General features: G+C 34.8%; 1 protein-coding gene across 1 annotated transcript; it reads left to right on the top strand.

Moving 5' to 3' along the window:
* The first annotated feature begins 1,909 nt into the window (after positions 1 to 1,909).
* Positions 1,910 to 10,932, top strand: LOC131939756 (uncharacterized). The gene is made up of 16 exons (XM_059298275.1): positions 1,910 to 1,991; positions 3,181 to 3,244; positions 3,609 to 3,774; positions 4,041 to 4,152; positions 4,235 to 4,414; positions 4,642 to 4,894; positions 5,272 to 5,445; positions 5,549 to 5,659; positions 6,108 to 6,224; positions 6,692 to 6,743; positions 7,394 to 7,527; positions 8,005 to 8,243; positions 8,999 to 9,172; positions 9,747 to 9,879; positions 10,304 to 10,380; positions 10,618 to 10,932. The coding sequence occupies exons 2-16, from the start codon at positions 3,187 to 3,189 to the stop codon at positions 10,663 to 10,665; spliced, it is 2,028 nt and encodes a 675-aa protein (XP_059154258.1). The 5' UTR covers positions 1,910 to 1,991; positions 3,181 to 3,186; the 3' UTR covers positions 10,666 to 10,932.
* The last annotated feature ends 1,860 nt before the right edge of the window (positions 10,933 to 12,792 follow it).

The raw sequence follows: 12,792 nt of genomic DNA, 5'->3' as shown, positions 1-12,792 counted from the left end.
TAGGTCTCAGCGGTTCTTAAAGTGTATGCAATATTTTATGTGAATTGAAGATAAGTAATCAAAATAAAATACTTAAAAAAAACTTTTTAAAAAACCACGTTTTTCTTGTGGACTAAAAAGTAGAAAATAAATTTTCATACATTTGATGACAAAAAACGTGGGTCGGGCAGATGGGTCGGGAAATTTGATGGTGAACGTACCCACGTTTTTTGTCATCAAATGTATGAAAATTTATTTTCTACTTTTTAGTCCACAAGAAAAACGTGGTTTTTTAAAAAGTTTTTTTTAAGTATTTTATTTTCTCCTTTTTAGTCCGTTGCTACACATGAAAAACGTGTTTTTTAAAAAAGTTTTTTATATAGTTTATTTTCTACTTTATCTAATGACTTGATTAAGTATGAATTGACTAAGTGTTTATAAATACACGGACTAAAAAAATCTTGAGCGACCAGGATTCGAACCTGGGTTGTCGCGGCCACAACGCGAAGTACTAACCACTATACGATCACGGCCAGCGCGCTCACATCGATTGGGGCCGAAGTAACTGTGTCAACAAGCCTCCAGTCTTGTCGGTATCTTTAGAAATCATGTCCTCAATTTTATGGTCCTTTGGGCGTAATTAAATTAAACTAATTACGGTCTCTAATTGCTAGTTTTTATGATTGCATCTGAAATTGTTAGGCGAAAGTAACCTGCATGCCAAATTTCAGATCTATAGAGCAATCAGAAGTGGGCTAATTTTCGATGTCAATTTTAACAACAAACACATCCACGCGAAGCTGAGTTAATAAAAACGTGTTAATAAAAACGATGTAAAGGATAACGCTTTTTATTAAATTACAGGACTTTAACAAATTTTGTTTTCTATTACATTCAAGAAAATACATAATATAATAAAATTAGCAGATGAAATAAATGATTATTTTAACATGTGAAAACAACGAATATATTTTTATTTTAACTGATAAATTAGCTTATAAATTTAACACACATTATAATTTTTTTTTTTTAATTTTTGAAAAGACAATATTTATTTCAAGTAAGTCAATTACAGCTCAAACAAATGCACTTGTATCCTGGTCAGATCATAGTAGAAACCAGAAAATTATTATATTTTAAATAATGTACATTAAATTCACTCTGTCATTCTAAGCATTAAATATACATTCTTTTATCATTTTCACATGTAAAATCAAGCGCATAATGAAAAATAACAGAAAAGGGCATTAAATCCTTAATTTGAATACAATTTACCTGATAACTACATGTGGTAGGCCTAGGTTTTTATAATGAAAATAGTTTTTAAGAAATAAATCTTAAAGAAAATGAGTAGACATACATGCTAATTTAAACTGCAAATAATGAACAGTAGAAAAATAAATCTTGGTTGAAATTTTGTGTAATTCTGCAAGTTCATTTCTCCATTTTTAGCTCATGCATCACAATCACAGCGCTGTTTTGTAAATTCTTCATTCTGGGACTTTATCAAAAGCTTCCATCAATTTTGTTTGCTTTACTGACAACATTGTATATGCATAAATTCCAATTAAATAAATAAACCATCTTATTTTTTTTTTTTACACACATTATAATCACTTAGCTAACAAAAGGGTCACTGAAAATAAATTTATTCGAAAAATTATTGTTGAGACATCAATAAAAATGCATTTAAAAAACATACAGCCTAAAGAGCCGAGAGCCCGACTAATTTTAACATACATTTAATATTGTGTGAAATGATTTAGCCAACTTATTTTTAAAAATTACATAGTTCATGTGTGCATGTTAATTTAGAATTTTTGCTCTTAATATTGTATCCATTTGATGACTTATGAGGACACTTGCAAGAATCAAAAATCGTGCAGATTATCCCCCTTAAGGAAAAACATTATGTAAATACCAAGAGAAGAGCACCCACGTATAAATTCGCGAACGGCAACTCGAGCTGTGAAAAGGGGACACGACCGGTGGATTGTTTTGATAACGAGTGGGTGAGTGTTTGTACGTGCGCACCTTAAAGTATTGTAAGTAGTTTTGGTGCGGTGTATTATGCATATGTTGTAAGCCCAGGTTCACTTAGGGTAAACAGGGTAGGTCGTATATAAAGCTTAATTTGGGCCTGGTCTCTTTAAGCTAGCGTGGAACTTTTGGGCACCAAGTCCAATAAGAACTATCAGAAAAATAGAAGGATTTTACAAGTGAATTTCTTAAATCTAGTTAATAAGTTAAAGATATATTTTATTTTGAAAGTTTTATTAAATTTAGTTCAATAACTCATTTTCTAAATCGGATACAATCCAAAGTAAGTAGTTACGTTATTCAATCTATAAGTTGTAAACAATGTGTTCTTTTAATGCCAAAAATATAACTAAAAATCGGTCATATTCTATGCTAATCTAAAGAAATTTAAGTAAATAAAATAAAATAATTCTTTTGTGACACAAGCTATAATGAAAATAATATAATTAGAAATACACATAAATTGTTTTCAACTACTACTCTGTTTATCTGTATTGTTGGATTTGTGTGATCCACTAATTTCAACAAAATGAGGACAATAAAGAATTTATTTTTCATTTTGTTGAAGAAATATTTTCGCAATAAATTAACAAAGAGTAGGCCTATTAATATTTGCGTTTAATGCGATAAAACATGGTGTTGTGTAAGCTTGTATAAAAATGCACGGATAAGTTGTCTTCATTTATTATTTTGGAATACTTTGTAACTTTACGTTACATCTGCGGGGGTACATTATGTTTTAACTTTGTTTTACATACGATCTGAAAACAACATAACCGTGGAAAACACCTTAAAAATAATTTGTTTTCAAGAAATAAAGTTAAAATACCTATATTTTCATAAGGAAAATAAAAGTAGTATTTGAGCAATTAGTAAACATATATTTTAAAAGGATCATTTATAATTTTAAAAGGGCTAGAAATACATTTTTTCCTAATCTACTAGAAAATCACTGAAGTATTTAAATTATTTTCTGCTTATATCATATTTTCCATTTTAATCATGTACAACTAAATGTATAATATTAAAAGGGTTGAAAAAATATTTTTTTCAGTTTCTAATCTATTAGAAATCATTAAGTTTTTAAATTATTATACCGATATATATTGTATTTTCCATTTTAATAATGTAAAAAATTAATTATCTTGTGGGACCTTTCAGACCGAGATGCATCTCCTGCACATCCTAACGTTCGCCTGCATCGCGGCAACATCCCTAGCCCAAGGTAAAACGACTTATTTAAACTATTGTAGTGTACACATTTGTAAGGGAATGGCTAATTTTGATATAGCAAGATCTGAAGACAGGTCATCCAATAGTTTACTGGCAGCAGTAGGCTACTAAATCAATGAGCAATCGTAAAATTTAAAATGGCAATGACAAAAAATGGCCGATCTTTATTAGGATTTAAAGTAAAATTAAGAATTTACAGTACAGCTTTTGAGAAAAGCTAATACGTCCTTACCCTAAGGTAACTTTATGCCGTCAGTTCTGTTGTGCAACAAAATAAAATAGATTTAGTTTTTCTCATATTTCAAAAAACTATAGAAAATTAATTGTATAATTTCTAAAATCGGTTAATCTTACAGTCTGCCAAAATGGAGAAATTGTTTTCCTCATCGACCAGTCCGAGAACGCCAAGTTCGCCGCGTCCTCTAGTGATACCCCTACAGATAACGACAAATTTGATTTATTGAGAAGTGCTCTCAACACAGCCTTGTCGGATCAGCTGATTGCTACGTCAAACACCTTTAGGTTCGAGCAGAAGCTCTTTAATTATATAAATTGAAGTTTTTATATAGTTAAGTTTTAATATTCAGTCGCTAAAGAATACGATTATTTAGATCTACTTGAAAGTAAAAAACGACAAATGAGAAACATTGTTCAAAACCATAAGATCTGTCTGTGGGAGCTAATGTTAAATTTAATAAGTGCTTTTATCCTGCAATAACACACTCAGTATTGTTTGTATCAGCATAAAACTTTGCTATCAAATCTACAATTTACATCTATCATTACAGGATCGGAGCCTTTGGCTACAGTAGCTCCGACCCCCAGACGACCGTTATACCAATAGGGACAACCCCAGCTAACGCAAGAAACAACCTGGATAACCTTTTACTGAGCTCCAATGTAAGTTTTTATTTTAGTACTCACGGTCAAGTTTTAACGTCCAAGTTCAATATTTTATCTTTCAAAATTTTGCGCATTCCAGGCTGGCTCCTGGACCTTCAGAGGTCTGGAAATGGTACAAACTACCCCAGCATACGCCAACAACAGGCTGGTCATCTTGTCAACTCAAGGATCTGGGTCGGTTTCCAGAAGGACGCAGGCTCTAACTAGTTACAACAGAGTTAAAGGCCTTGGCTGGAACCCTTACGTCATAGTTTTAAAGGTGAGCGTGTCTTGGGTGTAAAACCTAAATAGTAAAATAGTCACGACTGTTTTAATTGGCTCTGTCAAATATATTTATTTAAATTGAATTTATATCAAAATTAGAAAGCGGGAGTGATTATCATACAATTTCGTGTATAATCAGTGCAATAGAGCTATTAAAATATAGATACAATATACTTACTATTTAAGCAGTTGTTTTAACGCATATGATTTTACCATTTCCAGGGAAAGAACGATGTCGACTACGAAGAGCTTTACTTTGGCACTGGCAGTGTTAATGCTACCATAACAGACCCCTTCAGCACAACAAACCCAAAGAGCTACAGGTATCTGGCCGCAGAGCTCGCCAAGGTCATCCTAGCCCTGTGTCCGGCAATCAGCACCACAACCCCTACAACCACTAGCACCACCACAACAACTACCACGACGACCACCACCACATCAACACCCCGACCACCAACACAAAAACCAACCGGATGTAAGTGCTCTTTAAACGTGTTGTATTTTTTAATTTTTTAAAAAGAGTTTTAAATTTATATATTTAACTCTATCGTTTTTTTTCACATTAAATGATAATATAATATATTAAAAATTCGCCTCTTAGATTTTTATTTAAACATCAGATTATACTATGGAAGATGACGGCTTTTTAACAGTCTGTACCTCTTTAAGATTTCTGAAGTTGCCAGTTCTGGCAAAATCTGTATAATAAGAGCGATAAAAAGATAACTGAGCTTCACATCAAATAATATAAATACTCTGGCCAAATGTTGCTTGCAATAAATAAATACATAATCTGTAGCTTTTAACCAACCGATTAAAAAACCTCTGACATTTTCTCAACCATCCCCGCAGTGTGCAGCCAGTGTCTGTTTGAGGGCGGCTACGGGTTCGACTTTGACCCCCAGTACTGCGACTCTTTCTACCAGTGCATGCCAGACCTGACCCCCATCAGGAAAATGTGTCCTTCTGGAACCTTCTGGGACGGTGCTCAGTGCAACTTTATCGACTTCGTCAAGTGCTCCTATGGTAAGTGCCACTCAACAAGGGCAGGTAACAAGACAATGGTGGTTATTTCCCTTGTATTTCCCTTGTGTCACTTAGTTCCAGCCCGTGTTTTGTTTGCTTCCAGCCGTGTGTAATGCTGGGACACCAAGAGGAACGAGGTACCCCAGTGGCAGGTGCTGCAACAAGTACTTTGAGTGTGCCAACGGAAAACTCTACGAGATGAACTGCCCAATAGGCGAGTTAAAAGATTTAATGTGTTTTTAGATCACTTAAAACGTCGACATCGACACCTGTAATACATTTAAAATTTGAACGTTGGCTGATGAATTTGGACACTGTTTATTTGGACAGTGACAAGTAGGCATAGACTTCAGTCTGATCATTTCGACAGACTATTGGACTTTTGCAATAAGCAACATTGGGAATTTACCTTCGGACAAAAATATTTGGGCATTTACGTTTCGATAAAGACATTTGGGCATTAACCTTTGGCCAAAGACATTTGTATTATGACGTTTAGAATTTCAAATCACCTAATGTTTTTATTAATTACGTTATTATTGAGGTATGCTTTAAGCGCTTCAGTTCTAGTTTTCAATCTATTACGTAATGTTCCGGTCCTAGTTTTCAATCTATTATTCAATGTTTTAGTTCTAGTTTTTAACCTTTCTCTAACTATTCAGGCCAAGTTTTCAACAACGTGTCCAGACTGTGTGTTACTGTCTCCGCCGCCGAGAAGATGGCCGCTTGTGACTTTACCGGCAGATTCGAATGTGAGGTCAGCAGGCAGGGACCTGTAGGTGAGTACTGTCTTATCACACACACACACACACACACACACACACACACACACACACACACACACACACACACACACACACACACTGTGAAGTAATCAGAATAGAGCTGATTCTAAAACCTCGCAATTTAAATAACATAGTTTTTAAAATAACAGATTTACTATCTACGTTTTGGGGTGTTTTGTACTACTAGATTTTTTGTGTGAGTGACATGTGATTCTGTTTACAATATGATGCGTCGGGCATTAAATGATGGCTACCTTTTCTCTCGTTTGGCATTAAGAGATAATTGTTTTTTAAATATATCGAAATCTTAATATATTGATTCTGGAAGTTTTCTAGGGTTTTATTGGTATACATCAGCTAAGATAAAGCCTACGCAGGATCATTTTAAACATCTTTACCATGCATGATTTTAAAATCAATGCTTGATTTCAAACACTGTTTTACAATGATCTTGACCTCAGGGCCTGCCGCTTGTGCTGGATACGCCCCTGACCCTGTTGGAAACCCATGCAAGTACGTTCAGATTTTCTCATAACGTTTTTCTCATGTATGTGGTCTTAGATTCCTTTCGGTACTGATCACATTTTGCGAACACGAGAGCCAGAGTAATATATAATGAACGAGAAGTGGACATTCACAATATGTAGTGGATCTATGATCAAATAACGTAAAAAGTAAAACATAAGCAAGGTATGTAAAACATTACATAATGTAGAGTGCACTTTCGGTCCTCGCGGGCCATGGGGCAGGTGAAGTTGAGTTCACCTGTTTCAGTGCCATCGGAACATGAAGTGATTTTGTTGTTAGCACTACCCCCACTCCCACTGCCTTTACTTTCCGTAACGCAAGCCTAAAACCCATCTGAGCTGAGTGGACTCATGGGCGTTTCACTGGCCAGAACAATTTCATTGACACAGAAAGAGACTGGTTGCAGCTATTAAATGTGTAAAAAAAAGCAGATATTATATGTCTAAATAGGTTTAATTTCAAGAGGTGAATTGGTTAATGTTAAAACCAACTGCATGAATAGGATATTTAATGTTCGCAATTAGTAGTTTGAATAAGTACGCTCCTACATGTACTGCTATTAATGTTCCAATAGTTCCATGTACATAAATAAAGCTTTAATAGGCGGCTATGTTACGAGTGTAATTTTACCTTAGGTTCATGTTCAATGGGGAGTCTCTGCAAGTTGCCCGTGGAACATTCTGGAACCAAACCAAATGTTCTCTGGACTTCTCCGCTACTGACCGTTGCTACACAACCACACTGAACGACAGAGACTACCTGGGCCCAAGTGAGTTGAGACGATTAAAGATTAATAAGGATTAACTTACTGTAATATCTTAGAGATTAAGACACGATAAGAGGTCAATTAGTGACTGTTGCACACACATGCACACACACACACACACACACATATATATATATATATATATATATATATATATATATATATATATATATATATATATATATATATATATATATATATATATATATATATAATGTTTATAAGTTAGTTATTGAAAATTTTTAATTTTCATTACTCAATATTCTATTTTGTTGTTGTTACAGGAATTAGTGGATATTTCACATTTCCCTACACAAATCATAACATAGCATCCCGCCTTACTTTTTGTTTCCAAATTTTACAGCTACTCATCACCAATCATAAATATAACATCATGCCTTTCCTTTTGTTTCAAAGGTTACCAGCTACCCAACACAGATAATAACCTTAACATCACACGTTCCTTGTTGTTCTCGCTAGATCCAGCATCAACCTGTAACGCCGTCTTCAGCGCCAACTTCAACGGAGGCAGCAGGAGAGTCTTCAGCGAGAGGCTCAACGCCGACCTTGACGTGTACTCCTTCTCCCAGGAGGTCGCCTACAGCAACGATGCCCTGACCTTCACCTCTAGCATGGTCAAGCCCTTCACCTATTACTATTACTTCAACAACATGGACATGGGCCTCAATGTGGCTTTCAGGATCCGATTCAGACTGGATGTAAGTTTTATGCGTAGCGTCTTTAGGGCTGGCAGTCTTCAACTAGACCACGTAGGTCCTTAAGGAAAACATGGGCATTTAACTAGTTCCATATATATTAACCCTATTCCTAACGTATACTCTTGTCTTAATCCAAACTGTTACCTTAGACAATGTACTAATTAGTCCCAATCACAACTGAATGTGCAAACCCTATTATGATGCCATATAACCTAGAAGTTCTAATCTATTATTGACTTTTACATACAAACCTTAATAAGTTAACCATCTATTACTCTGTACATATTTTGTTACATAAACATCTAATGTTGTTGACTCTCCATGTAACCAACTGTAACCCTGTACATTTTTCCGGCACCCAACCCTCACCCTCTGCATATTTCCGGTACTCAACCATCGCCTGTGTATGTTTCCCGACCACCAACCTATACATATTTCCGGTACCCAACCATCACCCTGTACATATTTCCGGTACCCAACCATCACCCTGTGCATGTTTCCGGTACCCAACCATCACACTGTACATATTTCCGTTACGCAACCATTACCCTATACATATTTCCGTTACCCAACCATCACCCTGTACATATTTCTGGTACCCAACCATCACACTGTATATAGTTCAGTACCCAACCATCACCCTGTACATATTTCCGGTACCCAACCATAACCCTGTACATATTACCGGTACCCAACCATCACCCTGTACATGTTTCCGATACCCAACATCTAACGTTGCTTATTTCCTATCCTAGAACCCCGAGTTCAACAAGGAGTACGACATCCTCTCCAACAACTACTGCGCCCTGTGTCCTGACACCATCCGTTTCTCCGTGGCCGCTACGTCATCAACCAACCGTGTCGTCACCGCCATGTTTGTCACCACTGACCTCACGACCATCACCACCTCCGCGCTAATGGACAAAAGGGTGAGTACTTGTGCTGATATTTGAGACTTTCTGTAGCTTGAATAGAAATAAGCATGAAAAACATGTTAGGTACCTCCACAGATATTTGAGACTTACTGTAGCTTGAATAGAAATAAGCACTGAAAAATGTGTTAGTTACTTCCACAGATATATGAGCGTTACTGTTCCTAATACAGAAAAATATGATGTAAAACATTTTTGTCCCCTTTAACAGATTTATGAGAGCTCTGTTACTTGAATAGAACAATTGACACCTTGACTAATATTTGAGAGTTTTAGTTCCTTGAATGCAAAATTTAAGCTACGCTATTATGATAGCTATGATACATTTTATATATATATATATATATATATATATATATATATATATATATATATATATATATATATAATTCTATAGAACAGTTAGTTTGGGAATTATGTTGTAGGCAGAAGGTTAACAGCATGACAAGTATATGAAAGTTAACGTTGCTTAAATTGGAAGAATCTAATTTTGACGAACATAATTTGCTTTACTAACAAACACAACAACGCAGCATGTATTAACGTCACCCTATGCCTTGTTGGTCCACAGAACGCCAACGAAATCATGGAACTGATCGTCATCTTCGGCAGCACCGCCGTCTACGGACAGGTCAACTCCTTGACCTCCTCCAACACCGTCTCGCAGACTGCCAACTTCAACAGGATCTCCAAATCAGAGACAGGTACCTCATCCTTCACCTGTAGCTGACTACCTGTTTCACCTGATCTCGGCTATAACTTATCTTGAGAACCACACCTGACTTATACTATATACTACACCCTGTCTTGATTTCTCCTCTCTCTACCACACTCCACCCATTTAGAAATATAAGCCTTTTTCTGTTTCATTAAACACTAGTACTTTTCCGTCGATTCAGTTGAACACACTTCTGTTGTCTTAATATTTTTTTTCGTTTTTTCTCTATCTCCCCCCACTCTCTTTCTCTTTCTTGATATATATATATATATATATATATATATATATATATATATATATATATATATATATATATATATATATATATATATAAATGTGTATGTATGTGAGTGTGGGTATAAAGACAGCTGAGTCTTGAGATGGTACCTCTACTGCCCTATCTCCCACAGCCCGTATCGCTGTCAACAAATGTGGTATCCAGCTCGGTAGAGGTCCCAACAACCACTTCATTGGCATCATCGATGACGTAAGTTTTATTGTTATTTTATTTATGTGTTAACGCTAGTGTCCATTGGTTTTGACATTTTATAATTTATTAACGGTAAAATAATTACCTTGTTGCACTATTCTTTAACTGTCTCATGTTTTTACAGCTTGTAATGAATAGTCTTACAAATAAACAGCAGCTTTTACGAAGTTAGGTCTAGAAAGATGAACTAAATCTCGATAAAACACATTAATTACTTCCATACTCTCATTTCAGTTTGCCGTCTATCAGAACTGCAAAGACATCAACACTGTCCTCCGATAAATCCCAGTATCTACTTCAAGCCTAAAACCTTTGTAACTAACTTCTAACTTATTAACCCAAACCTTCCCATGAGAAATATTTACAGTCAGGAGATGTCAACCAAACTCTAAGCTGATGTGCCATGAAATGTTGTTTGAAGTGAGTGTTGTTGTTGTTGAACAGCGGTGAGGAATGACGTCAATGGTATAAAAAATTGGAATATCCGATGTGTCGGTTTTATTTTATTATCAAGAGAACAAAATTAAAATGAAAAATATTTCATTTAAACGTTGTGTTTATTACTTTGATTTATTTGAATCAGGATGTATGAATAATGTTGCTTTCAAATATGGCACTTGTAGGCTTGGCAATATCTGTATAGAAATGATAATTTAATGATTTTACGAAATATTTAAAGATCATTCTTGTAGAATGATTTTCTTGAATATTTTTGAAAATATTTTTTTTTCTAGAATGGTAGGACACTAACTAAATTAGTGTTAACAATTCTAAGTACTGAACTATGTATAAAATCGTGAATTCCAACAAGTCCATATTTAGCTCGGCTGAAATCTTAGTGTTTTTATTGATAACACAATTATACAGGTGAGCAAATAGCTTAAATTAATGAGTCAATAACTCGTATTTGCATAGGAGGTTTCGTTTCGTTTAAGCCACTACAAGTTACACTTTTGAGATAGTCAAGAATGTGGGGGGTAAGTCTAAGTAAATTTTATGAGTTAGCTTGGTAAACAAAGATTTAACTAACGTATTCTTATTGTTCAGTTCGATAGGTAGAATAAGGAAAAAACTAAGTAATAGATTAAAAACAAATATTAAATACTAAATACAGTTACCATTGGCTAAAAGCAAGCCAGAAAAAAATAAATTTCTCATACAAACCGTAACACAGGGCAGTTTGACCTAGTCATTTTGGAGACTTTAGTAAGCAACTCTAGAGAATATTTGTTTTGGTTTTTAACTTTTATAGGAATATACAGTTACGTATGTGAAAATAAACTATGTTTCCGAATAGCTATACACAGATTCATACATACACACACACACACCCATAAATATATATATATATATATATATATATATATATATATATATATATATATATATATATATATATATATATATATATATATATATATATATATATATATATATATTATTAATGTATATATATATATATATATATATATATATATATATATATATATATATATATATATATATATATATATATATATATATATATATATATATATATTTTTTTTTTATATATATATATATAAAGCGATGTGTGTATATATCATGGTCAAATATCGGTTAAATATTGTCAAATAGACATAAATGTATGCACCATATCAAAAGCGCCGTATGTACATAAGACCAAATGTGTACATACAGCCCACTGTGTACACAGTCCCGTGTGTACTTAGAGTCGAAAGTTTGCTCATTACGTTCTGAAAGGAAGTGTTTCAAACAGCGCAGGTAGCTTGGCAGGTACCCATCCTTTAGTGCGTCTCGCCCTGTCAAGTGCACCTTTCTGTCACATCTCGCCCCGTCAAGTGCACCTTTCTGTCACATCTCGCCCCGTCAAGTGCACCTTTCTGTCACATCTCGCCCCGTCAAGTGCACCTTCTGTCATGAAGGGACGTATGACTTAGCTTAAAAGATGGGGAGGGGGGATGGTGTTTTATTAAGTATGTTTGTCTTGTGAGCTCAAACAGATAACTAGTGAATCAGTCTCTTTGCTTATGTTCAGCCGTCCGCAGCTAATGAAAGGTCGATTAATATTTGCTGTATGCAGAAGAGCAACGCTTCACTTGCTCAAAAGTTATAGTTTGACTATGACAGGTAAAGTGCTGCTATGACAGGTACAGCATCATAAAAGACAGGTATTTGAGGTATGCATAACGCGTTCATTATAGTGAACGGCTCTGACGCGTATAACGTCTTATCATGTAAAGCTATATCAATATGGGTGCGGTGTCATCATTACTAGTGTAGTATCACCATTATAGGTGCAGTATTACCATTACAGGTGCAGTGTCACCATTACAGGTGCAGTGTCACCATTAGACGTGCAATGTCACCATTACAGGTGCAGTAACACCATTGCAGTTTCACCATTAC

The sequence above is a fragment of the Physella acuta genome, unplaced genomic scaffold (genome assembly GCF_028476545.2).
Source record: "Physella acuta isolate Inbredline_101_S28 unplaced genomic scaffold, ASM2847654v3 ptg000006l, whole genome shotgun sequence".
Taxonomy (NCBI): domain Eukaryota; kingdom Metazoa; phylum Mollusca; class Gastropoda; family Physidae; genus Physella; species Physella acuta.
This window is presented reverse-complemented; position numbering and strand designations above follow the sequence as displayed.

Bases quoted from the DNA above. Each gene is read 5' to 3' on its own strand.
- LOC131939756 (XM_059298275.1), top strand. From the start codon at position 3,187: ATGCATCTCCTGCACATCCTAACGTTCGCCTGCATCGCGGCAACATCC. The intron at 7,528-8,004 runs GTGAGTTGAGAC...TGTTCTCGCTAG, and splicing joins CAGAGACTACCTGGGCCCAA to ATCCAGCATCAACCTGTAAC. The intron at 10,381-10,617 runs GTAAGTTTTATT...CTCTCATTTCAG, and splicing joins TCATTGGCATCATCGATGAC to TTTGCCGTCTATCAGAACTG.